The sequence below is a fragment of the Anolis carolinensis genome, chromosome 1, assembly GCF_035594765.1.
Source record: "Anolis carolinensis isolate JA03-04 chromosome 1, rAnoCar3.1.pri, whole genome shotgun sequence".
Classification (NCBI taxonomy): Eukaryota; Metazoa; Chordata; class Lepidosauria; order Squamata; family Dactyloidae; genus Anolis; species Anolis carolinensis.
In genome coordinates this window covers 96,832,792-96,848,146 of record NC_085841.1, presented here as the reverse complement: position 1 = coordinate 96,848,146, position 15,355 = coordinate 96,832,792, and the positions used below count along the sequence as shown (strand labels likewise).

General features: G+C 38.5%; 1 protein-coding gene across 1 annotated transcript in view; it reads right to left on the bottom strand.

Annotated features, from left to right (window-relative positions):
- Window positions 1–223: 223 nt before the first annotated feature.
- The window catches only part of frk (fyn related Src family tyrosine kinase), a 62,626-nt gene continuing 47,494 nt past the window's right edge, over window positions 224–15,355 (bottom strand). Inside the window, exons 5-8 of the mRNA XM_003215578.4 lie at window positions 13,251–13,409; window positions 5,980–6,161; window positions 3,022–3,187; window positions 224–1,738 (exon numbers count right to left, since the gene is read on the bottom strand). Coding sequence (XP_003215626.2) covers window positions 1,524–1,738; window positions 3,022–3,187; window positions 5,980–6,161; window positions 13,251–13,409 — 722 coding nt within the window. The 3' untranslated portion in view covers window positions 224–1,523. The remainder of the gene's footprint in view (window positions 1,739–3,021; window positions 3,188–5,979; window positions 6,162–13,250; window positions 13,410–15,355) is intronic.

Sequence of the window (15,355 nt, the reverse complement as noted above, 5' to 3'; positions counted from 1 at the left end):
ATACTGCTTGGAAGGAATGCAAAACAGAAATCTGCTCTTCTGCGAAAACAAGTGGGAGCTCTACTGCAGTGATGTGCACTTGGTGGGCTTTTTACAGTTTTACAATATATGAACTACAAAGAACAATGCAAAATATTTTATACTCTTGACACTAAGCTTCTGACTGTGATAAGACACTCTTGCAAGAATCTTTTTTTAAAATTCATGTTTCTTCGACATGTCATTGTTTGAAATGAATATATTTTCATTCTGTGTACAAAGTCATTTCATGCAGCATTGCCAAAATGGTAGCCGAAGGGCACTGAGAGAAACACAAGGAGAAATGGATGGAAAATGTGCACAGGTCCTGCTGTGCACAACAGCAATCAAATTTCTTCATAACAACTGACTGATGGATCTTAGCAGATAAGCAGTGGAATCTGAGAGTAACAAATAATTAAATATAACCATAAAAAGTACAATTTAGGAATGCTTATTATGCAGCAGGTGTCTGTTGGTGATTTGTGTTCTTTCAATGCTTAAATAATACATATAAAAATATCTTCATTGTTCAGCAAAAGATATTAAAATCTTATTTACTTAAACATATAAGACAGTCTATAGCCATCAAGATCATGGCATATTGACAGAGGTTTGAGTAAGTGCATGTTCTTCAAGAACATCCGTACTTTAACTTCTAGATTCATTTGGTTTAAAAGTCTGATCTCACACTTCAGTGAAAACTGGAGAGAAGTAGCAGCCTTAGCCAGTGACAACCTAACAAATGAACAGTCCTCATAGATGGGGATGGAAAAGAATTTCATTGGATTTGACTCTCCGTGAAAAAGGCATTTCAGCATCTCCTGAGACTTGTTGCAAGAAGTCTCAGGATATGCCTCATGAATTCACATATCAGGTTTCCCAAGGTGGTTCGGAAAAATAAAGCAACTCAAAACAATATGAACCCTAAACACTAGGGTGTGGGGAGCAGTAGTCAGTATGGAAAAATGCTTCCGCTAAGACATATGACCTTTTTTCTTTTTTGAAAAAAAAACAAGTTACAATAAATATGAATTTCAAAGTGGAAAGAAAAAAGGACAAATCTTGCAAGCTGATACAAAACAAGGGGGTTAGGGAAAATGCACAGAGAGTTTAGAGAAACAACAAAAAAATGAAATTGCAATTTTCACAACTTTACTCAAATGCTTGAGTGTTGAATATGGCTTGGGCGAGTCACACTCTCTCTCAGGCTCAGAGAAATGGGGTCCCAACTTCTGCTCCCCACAAACAAACCTTGCCAAGAAAACCCTATGATAGGGCTGCCATGTCAGGGATTTGAATTTGACTCAAAGGCACACAATAATCCAATTTATAGATAAGAAGGTGCTTCTTCAAATCCATAAAGTCAATTGTGAAGATGCTAGAAATATATAAACACATGAAGGAAGTGTATATCTATATATATTCTACAGTTACATGAAAAGATAAAGGAAAACTTTTTTTAAAAGAATCATTTGAAATGGTTGTCATTTTAAAACTGTTGTTCAGTGTATAAAAGAATTTGCAGCTACATCAGATGTAGAATCCATTATATAATAATCCTCGAGTTTTGAGTGCAATGTTTCAAAGGATGGTCTTTCTTTGGGGTCAGCATTCCAGCATTCAAACATGATGTCATACAGATTTTGAGGACAGTTATTTGGCTGAGGGAGTCTGTACCCTTGATCCAGGTTCTGGAGTACTTGATAGCCCACCCAACCTATAAATATAGTTTAAAAAGAAAGAGGTTGAAATAAATAAGGTATGAATCTTATTTACTAATTTACTTTACTTTTTATACTGCCCGTCTCCCAGGTAGCTCTCTGATAAAATTGGTTAAAATCTAACATTTTTTTTAAAATAAAACATCTTATTTGTTAAAATATGAAATTATTCTTAAAGGCTACAAAAGTTTAAAAGATAAGTGTACAAAGCACACACATCCCACTATGATACCTCCCTAAGATTACATAAAAGTTTAAAACATAAGGCACATACCAAAATTTCCTCCCCAAGAGTAATTATATATTAAAAGCCTGCCTGAATAGGAATGTCTTCATCAGGGGAGTGAAAGGGAAACAGGGAGGGGGCCAGCCTAGCCTCCCTGGGAAGGGAGTTCCAGAGGGTGGGAAAGGCTCCCTCTTACGTCCTCACCAAGTGAGCCTGTGATGGTGGTAAGACTGAGAGAAAGCCTCCACCCATGGGTCTTATTTAATATTTTCTTTAATATAGCAATAATTGGAATAAGAATAATGACAGCAACAGCAATAGTAATTTTATTTGTTATCCACAGCAGGTTGAACATTTACATTTTTACATTTCTCTGTGGATATTGCTGAATTCTAAGAAGACAGCAAATTGGTTGGGAAATCATAGAACAGCTGAAATGATTCCTACTATAATTAAATCTGGAAGACTGGAACCCATTGGCTTTAGACTGCACACTGTACATTTCTGCTTGAGAAAAAGGTTGCTTCCCTTCTCCATTGCTCCTTCTGTCTACAGAAGACAAGCAGATAGGTAACTATGGGGAGAGAATTCATACAGTTTGACACTTTAACCACCATGGTGCATTGCTATAGAATTGTGGGAGCTATTTATTTAGGTTTCTCTCCCTCTCACTAAGCAAATCCAGGATTCCACAGCATTGAGCTGTTAAAAGTTAACATGTGTCAAACCACATTTGACACCACTACAGTGCAGATGCACCTTGAGTTATAGGATGTAGAGCCAGCAAGGTGAGACCCACAGCTGTGTCCTCCAAGACATCGCCACTGCTATCACTGCAGAACCAGCTTCCTCACTCAGCCATGTCATTCTGCCTAAGGGCAGGATTAACATCTGCTAGCTGGTCACTGTGGATTATGTTCCAGACCACAAATGTGGGTCTTTTAAGTGTTTTCATTCCACATGTAGAATTTCAAATTTTTGCCAGAATTTGGGGAGAGGGGGTGACTGATTATAGAAATGAGTTGAACATTCTGTTTCCAAAGAGACACTCACCTGTATAAGGCATCTTTCCATATGTCATTATTTCATAAAGGAGTATTCCAAATGACCAGACATCAGATTTAATGCTAAACCTACTGGAACGGATTGCTTCGGGGGCTGTCCATTTCACTGGCAGTTTTGTTTCATGTTTGGCTTCATATACATTTTCATTTTCTACCTATTAAATTAAAAAAAGGAACAATGCAATAAAAGAAATACTGAAAGAATGGTACAACACTGTCAAGTCAACTTTATTTATACCCTGTCCCGTCTCCCCATGGGGACTCAGGACGGCTTCCGCATCTGCTAGATAACATGATGTACATATATTTACTAATCCACATTTTTGCTTTATTTCAGATGAAACACCTCAGTAAAAAATTTAAATTAATTTAAAACATTTAAACTTCCCAATAAAAACACTTTACATCAAATAACCTTACATTTAAAACATTAGAAAGAATCCCTGTCCACTATCTCAACTAGCCTGAAGAACTAGCAAAGGTTTATGTAATCTTTGCTTCTCCAAATGATTTAGGCAATCCAAATGATTTTAGCAATCCCAGATTGATTGAAAAGTGATTTATACTGGGTTAAAATAAACCAATTAAGTTGGTATAAAAAGTTTTTGGTCATATTGGGACCTGAGAGAAAATAATCTGGGATTAACAAAATGTGTGTGGATGTGGCCTTTTAAATCCACCTGAATGCATGTTTAAACCACCAAGTGCTAGCAAGCATCATTAATGGTAAAAAGGATGGAAAAAAGTAGTCCAAAACACTTGAAGAGCCAAAGGTTTCCCACGTCTAAACTAGCGCTTCAAGTAATTTCTGAGAAACAGAAATATGCCAGGTGAGGTATGAAAGTGAACAAAGAAGAGTCATGGGAAAGAAAAAGTACATCAAAAGAAAAATAGGAACCAAATGAAAAACCAGCGATTTCATAATAAACTATTTGAATTATAAGTGACTAAGCCACTGGCATTTTTTCAGGTGTGTACAGTAGTACACCAGTAGTAAAGATATTTTTGTGGCCCACATGCAACTATTGAGTCAACTTGAGGAATTTCACAGAGGAGGAATCTACTCTAGAGGCCCAATCATCCATTCAAAGAGATAGCTTGGAGGAGGGCGGGGTGCTATTCATGTTCTAGGTGTTTTTATTTACTATTTCACAAAGATGTTAAGTGTGTGTGAGGTGGATTTTTTCATGGATAATTCTGATGATGTGCTTAATAATAACAGTAGGGACATTGAAAGGTGAAGGGTTGGGGGAAGAATACGGCAGCACACTTAAGACAATTTTAGCATGAGATTTCATGAATATAAATCTATTTCTTCAGATGCAGTACAGAGTGATAATAAGGCTTTGGGTATAATAAATTGCTTATTGATTGTTAGCCAAGATGCTGATATTCATTGCAATTTAATTTTTTAAGGGGGGGAGAGGATATAGGGATGGAGGATTATGGGGTGAGTGAATTGGGAAACCTTTGTTTTGTTTGTTTTATTCTAATATCTGTGTTTTTTATTTTTTGTTTTTGGTTCATTGAATTTAAGTTTACTTTAAATTGCATCCTTTGGCATTTTAGTATAAAAACGAAAGTTGTATTTGACCAAGCAGAGCCAGGCAGATATAATCTTTGTCCTTTCATACTGAACTATATTTTGTCAAAGACTCTACATGCAATAGTGAAATGTCCAGGATTAATTGGGGCCCAGAGTTGAAAATCCTAGATTTGGCAATGACAGCTGTACAAATTCTCTGTTGGCACCAGAGGTGCAGGATTCATGTTTGGTCTTCAGAAGGAAGACAAGGAGACAGCAAGAGTTAATGCATTCAGGAACCTTTGTTTTGTGATTAATTGCTGGCACTGAAGAGCTATTGACTTTAATAATCATCATTTAAATGGTTCCTGGCCTTCAAAGGCAGACTGCAAGAGACTTAAATTAATATGTTGGTTCAAAATGGCACCGGTTAATTTTGGCAAAGTAAGCTGACAGATACTGGGAAATAATTGGAGAATTATTTACTTGTAATTGGGATTTTCTAAGGTTAGCCTGCTTGCTTCTTGAGACCAACTATCTGAGGGGGTTTTTTTAATTGCACTTCCCCTAACACTTGAGAATATGTTAGGATGCCCCTGTGATTTGAAATAAAGTCTGAAAGTGCTGGAGTAAAATTATCACATTTACAGCATTTATTTTTGTATAGACTTCTACAAAAATAACTGTCTTGAGTCCCTAAACTGAGCGAAAAGAGGGTTAGAAATAAATTAAATAAAAAAATAAGCCAATGAACCTTCCAAATTTTGAGATCCTAGAACATAATGCATATACCTTTGGCCTAAAGTAGGGGTCCTCAAACTTTTTAAGCAGAGGGCCAGTCCACAATCCTTCAGACTGTTGAGGGGCCGAGTTATCATTTGAAAAAAAAAAATGAACACATTCCTATGCACACTGCGCATGTCTTATTTGTAGTGCAAAAGAAAACAACAACAACAATGAAAGAACAATACAATCTTTTAAAATAAAAATTTTTTAACCAACATAAAGCTATCAGGATTTCAATGGGAAGTGTGGGCCTGCTTCTGGCCAATAAGATAGTCAAGTTAATTAGGACTGTTGTTGTGTGCCCTCAAGTCATTTCAGACCTTGGGCGAGCCTAAGTCTAAAACTGAGGCAGGGGCCAGGTAAATGACCTTGGAGGGCCGCATCTGGCCCACGGGCCTTACTTTAGGGACCCCTGCTTCTCCAGAGAACATACAGATGTCACTCAATACACTGCTTAAGAAAATGGATACTGATGTCTAACAACATCTGGAGGACCACAGGTTGCCCGTTTTTAATCTAAGACATTGGAAATTGATTAATTCCTACTTTGTATGAATAATGTGAACCACAAATGGACACTGGATACATATAATACTTTCAGGCATGGATTTCAAGCAATACGCTACTGCAATCTACCTGGAAAACACGTGCAAGTCCAAAATCTGCCACTTTGTAAACACTGTGATCACCAACAAGAACATTTCTGGCTGCCAAATCACGATGGATATAGTTCTGAGATTCAAGATATGCCATTCCTGAAGCAACTTGAGCTGCCATGTCAACCTGTTGCGGCAAGTGGATCATACAACCTCCATCATCTGTAAAGAAGAAAAATAACTCATAGAGATCAAGATCATAACATTGATAGTATTAATCTGGACAATCAAGTGAAAGATTAAACTCATAAACTGAACAGCTGGTGCTGACTCAACAACTGGTAAAGAACACGCTGTACAGGAAGGGCAGTGGATACTCATAATTCCCTTAAGTAATGAATATAGAATACCTATATTTGTTTTTGTTGTGTTACTCATTGGTTTATGTAAGGCTTATGTTAATTTAATATACTGCATTCTTTGCATCAAACCAGACCTACAATTCAAGTAACTGATTTGAAGCTACTTAATCGAGTGATGCAAATTCTGACTCTGTATTTGCCATATGTCTTTTATAATTTCTGGTTGTCTTCAGGATGGATCAAGAACTGCAGGTAGCAGTTGAGGGACAAAAATGATGTGAATTAAATCGATGTCCATCTTATCATCGCATATTAAGACCACTAACATTATATATGGGAGTCAGTCCAGTGGGAATCACTTATGGATGGCATTGCCTGCACATTGACAGTTAATGTTGCAATGTGGTTGCTGTGCCTTTAAATCATTTCCAATTTATGTTGAACCAATTTATGGGCCCCTTCTACACTGCCCTATATTCCAGGATCTGATCCCAGATTATATGGCAGTGAAGACTCAAATAACCCCAGAAATCTGGGTTCAGATCTTGGGATATAGGCCAGTGTAGGTCCTGCAATAATGTTTTCTCAGCGATATTGGTTCAAAGACGGTTTGCCATTACCTCCCTCTAAGGCTGGATCTACACTGACCTATATCCCCGGATCTGTTCCCAGGTTATGTCTGCTCATCACACTAGACCACTTTAAATCCGGTTTCTGCCTCCTGCAGAATTCTGAGGTTTGTAGTTTCGTGAGGCCCAGGACCTGTCTGGCCGAGCTGTTTAAAGCCCCCTCCCTAAAGTGGATTTAAAGTGAATCCAAGCTCTAATGCAATGATGTCCTACTAATGTTGGACCTGACTCAAAGCATCTGTTCTAATATTTTATTAGGAGCAATAACATGAAATATTATATCTCTTACTGTATTTTCATCAGAGCAAATTAATATTTGCTAAGGATAAATGATGCAGTTTGATCCATTATCCACAACTGCCAAAAGGACAAAAAAATTCCATGAACTCAGGCTGGATCTATATTGCCATATAATCAAGATTATCAAAGCAGATAATCCAGATTATCTGCTTTGAACTGGATTATGTAAATCTACATTTGGTCTTCTTTGCTATCAATTGTTGCATCCCAAAAGTGTTTGTGGTTTTCTCTACCCAATTTACAAATTATATGAGTAAATCATGTCTTTCATGTTGTCATTAATGTGATTTGATGGTTTGGGCTTTCAAGTAGAGTTTCAGGATGTTTGTGTACTGCCATGACATTCACTGCCATGACATTCACTGTCTATAAGCATAAATGTTAGATTTCCCTTACTTATACAATAGAGAAGGGTTTTCGCAATTATGTTTTATTTTAATCCCACTATTAAATGGATTCACATCTGAAAACAATGAAAAGTGTTACTTCTCTAATATTTTTCCTATCTGGAAATTTTTGAGATGGCCTCATCAGAAAGTAAAAGTATCATCCAAATGGACAATTTTAGAGAATTTCAGATTTTGGAATTCCAGATAAGGGATGATCAGTCTGTAGTTTGAACTGATTTTATATTTATCTATATATATAAATGTTCTGGCTGTTTTTCCCTTAACTTAAACAACAAAAGTACTGGAGCAAATAACACTAAATTTGGCAGCAAAAGACATATTCATCCAGTCTGTGTTTTTACATTTAAAAAACCTAGAAAAATAGTCCAAATTACAGAGGATGAGGAAGAGCCTTTCTCCCCTTAACTGCCATTCAGAAAGGTAGGCTCTGCTGCCTTTAGCCCCCCCCCGCTGCCTTTAGGCCCCACCCCCTTCATATACTAGCAACTCCCTCGGCCAAGATGGCACTCAGGGGACAGGCACTTAGGCCTGATCCACACTGCCTATAAAATACAGATTATCTGAGTTGAACTGGATTATATGGCAGTGTAGATTCAAGGCCATCCCACACAGCTATATTACCCAGAATATAATTCACAGTATCTGCTTAGAACTAGATTTCCTTGAGTCCACACTACCATATAATCCAGTTCAGTGTGGATTTTAAACAGCTGTGTAGAAGGGGCCTCATATAATCCAGTTCTAAGCAGATTATAAATATAATGTGTAATAATTACAGTGATATAATAATAAGGAACAATATAATCTCTAAAACCAGGACATTAAATAAAGAGCAACACTCTGAAAGCAGGGAAATTGGGAATTTCAGGTAGGAAACAATCAGGGCTAGCTAAAAGCTCCCAAGAAAGGATTCTTCCAAAAAGGAAGCTGAGAAGGGAGAGAAGCAGTGTGTATTACCAAAGTCATTATTATTACTATTATTATTATTATTGTTGTTGTGTTTCTGTGATCCATGAAAATGAACACAATCTGGCTCAAAGTATTCAAAAACAATAAAATCAGTATATATAAAAATTACTGTGGTATAATAAAACAGAACAATACAATCTCTAAAATCAGAACACTAAATAAAGAACAACACTCTGAAAACAGGGGAATTCCATGCAGGAAACAATCAGGGCCAGCTAACACCTCCCAACAAAGTATTCCCATCACCAAAGTCTGGCAAATCCTCTGTTTTCTGAGGGCCACAATCTTTTGTTTTTTAGTGTGTGCGCTCAAGCACTGCATATGGGTACTTCTTCATCTACACAGACAGTAGAAGCACATAAAATATTGTAAAGAACAACACTCTGAAAACAAGGGAATTCCAGACAGGAAACAGTCAGGGCCAGCTAACACTTCCCAACCAAAAATTCACCCAGGGAGAAAGCAGTCAGGCTTTAAAGATGAAAGGCCATTACATGCTAATCATTTTGGCTAATTGCAGCATTCATACTTGCCTCCAACAGACAAAAAAAAGAACAATCAGAAATATTGTATATTAACAAGCTTTAGGAAATAATATCCCCTGGTGGCGCAGTGTATTAAAGCACTGAGCTGCTGAACTTGCGAACCAAAAGGTCGCAGGTTCGAATTGGGGGAGCAGAGTGAGCCGCCACTGTTAGCCCCAGCTTCTGCCAACCCAGAAGTTCGAAAACATGCAAATGTGAGTAGATCAATAGGTACTGCTCCGGTGGGAAGGTAATGGCGCTCCATGCAGTCATGCCAGTGGCCACATAACCTTGGAGGTGTCTACGAACAACGCCAGCTCTACGGCTTAGAAATGGAGATAAGCACCAACCCCTAGAGTCAGACGCAACTGGACTTAATGTCAGGGGAAAACCTTTACCCTTTACCTTAACTACCACCAATTCCTCAATACTTTATTTCCCATACCACCATACTTCGCCACAGCAACGTATGACTGGGCATAGCTAGTGTATAAATATATTGATTTTGTACATGCGCATGTGCCTTCCAAGTCTCTTCTTGACTTATGGTGATCCCCATAAATTTTACAGGTTTTCTTAGGTAAAGAATTCTGAGAGGTGGTTTTGCCAGTGCCAGCATATAGGGCATGGCATTCATTGGTGGTCTCCTATTAAAATACTAACCAGGACTGACCCTGCTTAGCTTACCAAGATCAAATGGGTTCCAGGGTTTTTAGGATATTTTGTGCTTTACACAAGCTATAAGCAAACAAAAAAAGTAAAGAATGTTTGGAGAAGTGTAAAAAACTACAGTAGAGTCTCACTTATCCAACGTAAACGGGCCGGCAGAACGTTGGATAAGCGAATATGTTGGATAATAAGGAGAGATTAAGGAAAAGCCTATTAAACATCAAATTAGGTTATGATTTTACAAATTAAGCGCCAAAACATCATGTTACATAAAAATTTGATAGAAAAAGTAGTTTAATACGCAGTAAGGTTATGTTGTAATTACTGTATTTACAAATTTAGCACCAAAATATCATGATATATTAAAAATATTGACTACAAAAATGTGTTGGATAATCCAGAACGTTGGATAAGTGAGACTCTACTGTATGACAAATTGTGTTTCAATTCCCATATTATCCTATGATGTACCAACTAGTTTGATGCATTTTAAAACACAGATTGAAACTCCTGGAGCATCCTGAGATTGCATCCTGTTTCCAATATGTCTTTTTAAAATGTGAGATTCATCTTGTTGCTAAATTGTGGTCTTTTGCTTTTGGCTTTCCCACTATTCAGGCTCAAACTGGGGGCAATGAGGCTGTTTGAGTGACAGTTTGTATTTAACACTGTAGTGAATGAAAATAGCCGGGAGAGATAGAGAGGGGAATGAGTAATAGGTAAGGGAAATGTTTTGGGGTAGTAGATCTTAGACTGGAGCAGCAGCTGTTACACCTTCACCTTAGAGTTGCTACTTTCCTTACCCAGCACCGAAATTTGCTTTTCGTGTATTGCTTATGTATGGTGAAAGCAGTGGAGGAGTTTCTGGAATTGGTGGGTGGATGGATGGAAGAAATCCAAGCTACTGCTGTAAGAGCTAAAAGTTGATTCAGTGTGTGTGTGTCCCCCTCCCTGAAAAACAGAGAAAGGGATCCCTGATTTAAATCAGATCTTAAGTGCGGAATTGTATTAAAAATAGCTTTGCCAATGCAAATGAAAATGCTGCAGTCCAATAATACAATACTACACACCAGAGAGAGTTGTGCTTTCTGAGTTTAGGATTTGGAAAGAGAGGAGTCACCGTTTGCAATCTTATGCAATTTAGCTGAGAGGAAGTCTTCTTATAGGCATTCAATACTTAGCTGCCTACTTCCAAGTAGACCTGCAAAGGTTTGCAATGGCAACAACTCCTCCAAAGCATGTTTATTCATCACTTTGTTTTTGCTGCTCATTTTGTTGCTGACTGAACTACACTTATGTAATTTGCAAGGCCACCACCACTATTTCCCAAAGACTGTATTCATAAATCAGTATTTTTGAAGGCAGTGACTGTGTGCACATCTCTGATATAATGCAAACAACAGAATACATCCTTGATAGCTAAAATAAGAGATGTCAAGGCCTAAGTCTGCCTAAAACCAGTAGGCTATAATTTGGGACTACATCTTCCTAAACTCTCATTTTTCATGACTGGTAATGCTTGCTCACTGATGAAACAAAAACAGAGGGGTAGTAACATACTGAGTTTCACAATACTGCTTAACTGATCTTCAAACTATATTATTCATGAGGACTCAGTACCTGAAAAAATGCATACATAGCAGCTAGAATGTCTGCTCCTTTCCTTGCCTCTTCTAATTGTAATGACGGCTTAATGTGATGCTAGTGAAATTTTCAAGATAAAACAGAATGATTGCTCAAACCAGAATGAACAATAGAGGGAAAATGAGACATGTAGTTCAAAACTCAGGAAGACCTGGGTTCAAAACTCAGCTTAGCTATGCAGTTTTCTTGATGACCTTCCACTAGGCTAAACCTAAACCATTTTATAGGGTGCTTTGTTATGACAATTGAAAGAAAATAAAAACATACACAAGATATAAAATGGAAACAGCAAATTGGCCATTGCTTTCCACACTGAATTATCCTGAATGGTTATTGTGATAAAATGCATAAGCAGATCGATTAAAATGTGAATAGTCAACAAAGTGAAAATTCCAAATGATTCTTCATACAGATTATTTCCTGCTAGCTATTTTAAAACCAATGTTTTAAAACCAATGTTTAAATGTTTAAAAACCAATCAATGTACACTTAAATATGCATGCATTTTACATATTATTGTTAAACATATTTACCTTAGCATCCTACTCAGTTCACTATTTTCATATATCTCTAAGAGTGTAGGCACAACATGTATTCTGATTCTTTTCTGTTTGCTGCTCTTAGGCCCTTTCTACACTACCATATAAAATCCAGATTATCTGCATTGAACTGGGTTATATGGAAGTGTAGACTCAGATAATAAGTTCAAAGCAGATAATGTGGATTATCTGCACTGATAATCTGGATTATATGGCAGTGTAGAAGGGGCCTTAGACACACAAATACTCTTCCCTACATTAGCTAAACTGAGTCCCATTTTATTAGTCTACAGTTTTCATGCCTCCATTTTTGGACATGTTACCAACCCTCTCACCATGTGATGTTCTGAAATTTTTTTGAAGTTGAAAGCAAAGTATGTCATGTTTTTACAAAGAAGACTAAGCTTGTCTTATTTCTCTGCTAGAACATGTGATAGTGTGGGACTGGTTGTTGCCCAACTTCTACTTGATACACTACTGTCTCTTACATTCCCCAATGATTCCTGTATGTATAGAAGCAACAAGGCCATTTTGGGCTCTCTGACTGATCACTGCTCCCTTCCTGTCCAAAATTTACTGAGCTGTCTTCTCTTGGTTTAATGGGTACCACATTTACTATGCTATGATCATGGCCATTGTAGTCTGATCATGGCCATGCATGATCATGGCTATGCTACTCTAACCCCCTCGATTGACTGTCACCTTGTTGTGATGAGGGGGTGCACATGTTCCAATGAACCTGCAGGCGAAACCGTCAGAGTCATGTGCTCCCAAGGGGACTCTCTGGGCAGCTGGGCCACAGGGGAGAAACCAGACAAAGCAGAATCTGAAGACCTTAATGGCGAAGCAGACCAAAGATAACATGGTACATGTTACAATGGCTAAGAAGGCTGCAACAGATGAGAAGCCCTGGTCATCAAGCATTCTAAGTGGAGGTCAGCTGTTACCAGCAGTGCTGTGGAAGAGGCATGAATAGAAGGCAAAAGGGAGAAATGTGTTAAGAGGAAGGCACGTCAGGCCAACCCTGACCGGGACTGCCTTCCATCTGGAAATCAATGTCCTGACTGTTAAAGAACATGTTGATCAAGAATAGGTCTTTACAGTCGCCTATGGACCCACTGCGAAGACCCTACATTTGGAAGGCAGTCATACTCAGACACAAGGGATCATCGATGATGATTTGTCTGAGGATCCTGAGAATTGTAATCACAATTTCTGACTTTAGCCTTCATATAACATTGCAAACTGAAATCTCTCCTACTCACTTTGGAGATATTCTAGCAGACTTCCATGTCTCATCAGTTCAGTAATAATATAAATAGGATCCTCTAGAGTGCAAACTGCATAGAGTTGTATCAGTTTTGCGTGTCTCAAATTTTTCATTATCTGTGCTTCCCTCAGGAAGTCCTTCGGATCCATTGAACCTGAAATGAGAACAGCCACAAAAGACAATTATTCTGCATTTATCACTTCTTGCATATCCCGCAGTTTTGTGTGTTAATAACTACATATGCTTTCTTTTCTTTTCTTTTTGCCTAGTCATATGGAGCACCACTTAAAAAATTAATGGAGGTGAAAAATGACAAAGACAAATGTGGGTTCTGTATTATTACTTTTCATAAGTTAATAACAAAAAGATAACTATTGCTGTTGCTCTGTCCCTCTCCACAACCAAAACACCCCATAAAGGCTATTGTTCATTTTATAACTAAAGCTTTAGGGATATTTTATTGGTTTCACTCCTAGATGCTAGAAAGGAAACAATGATTAGAAACACTGAGGTAATTTTCAACATTAGTTGTCTGCAGCAATCCCTCTAACTCATGACCCAAGCCATAATGATTCACTTCTTTATCACCTCTGAGCCACATTGTTGCAGCTCATTATACCTTGGAACAGAACATCCTTATTACTTCGCATTTCATTGTAATCTTCACAGTCAAGGAGTGAAATACAATGTTCTCCTGTACCTCAAAAGCAGTATGTTTGCCAAGTTTCTGGGGAAAGTCAGATTTTGGAAGCTTCCCAGACTTAGGAGAACAGCACCATCACCATCACCTGTGCCAGCACTATTTACTTTAATTAGAAATCATGTAAACACAGTGGCATTACTAGTGAATATGGGAGGAGGCAGACTGCACTGGGTAACACCATCAATAAGGCAGTTACTCACTGTTCATTTCAAGACACACACCCCAGTTACCCCTGTCTGTATATTAGGGTGCCTCTTTCATCCATCCACTGCAGCTGCTGGTGGGGTAGAGTGCTACTGTGCCCTGGTGGCCCCTTTCGGGTCTGGATGGGTTACCGACCAGGCCAGGAAAGGGAAGCAGTGACCACTTACTCCTCCCCTTCCCTAGAAAAACACACAGGGCAAGGAGGTGGGAGGGAAGGGAGAGCAAGACAGGCAACGGCATGTTAGGCTGCTGTGCCGGAATGAGAGGTGGTGAATCCACTTCCCACCTGCTGAATCCACTCCCTTGCCCCCTCTCTCCATGGTTCCACATCCCAACTATAGCCAGCGGGGAGGGGGAGGGATTAGCACCTGGTGCTATTGCCAGGGAGGGATGTTCAGGGCATTAGGTCAAGTGGAGCTGCATCCACCTCCTCCACCTCCTCCACCTCCTCCACCTCCTCTTTGACAGCTGTCTCCCACTCCCCTTTCATAGGGCCTGAGAGGATTTCCCAGACCCCTTTCAAACTGCACACTTATAGCTTGATGATTCCACATTAACTGCCAGGGGCCCAACCTATGGAATTGGGGGTTTGTACTTTGATGAGTCACAAGAGCCTTCTGGCTGAGAATTCTCAATAATCCTTCCTAAACAATAAATCCAAGAGTTGCACAGGAGGTTGCCATGGTAAAGTTGAACCATAGTGCTATATTTGTATAATGTGGCATGATCTCTAGGCTATTCTCCTAGGACTTCATCCACTCTCACAAGGCATTTTTCCATCCCATCTCCCTTATATGTCAACGAATACCAGCAGTACCAAAATCCAACTTCAGAGCTGATGCCAGAATACAGAAATATGCTGTGAAAAAGTGTTATCAACATGAGGAGTCAGCTAGACTTACAAATACTGCTGGCATAATTTGAAATACACAAACACAAATGCACACTACTACTATGGACCCAACAGTGATGCTTTAATAAAAATGTTAAAGATATTCATGAGATTGCATTGCATTTATGAAAATTCCCACCAGCTTAATTAGAAATCTTATGCCTCCCTCTGTAAGGTTCTAAAATGTAAAGGATGTAGAGTTGACTAATCATTTGGCCTTTTATTTCAGCAGTAGCAGGATCAAAGACTAGTTTCTAAGCAATCTGAGAGAAAATGGACTGGAGTAAATGTGGATTTATCT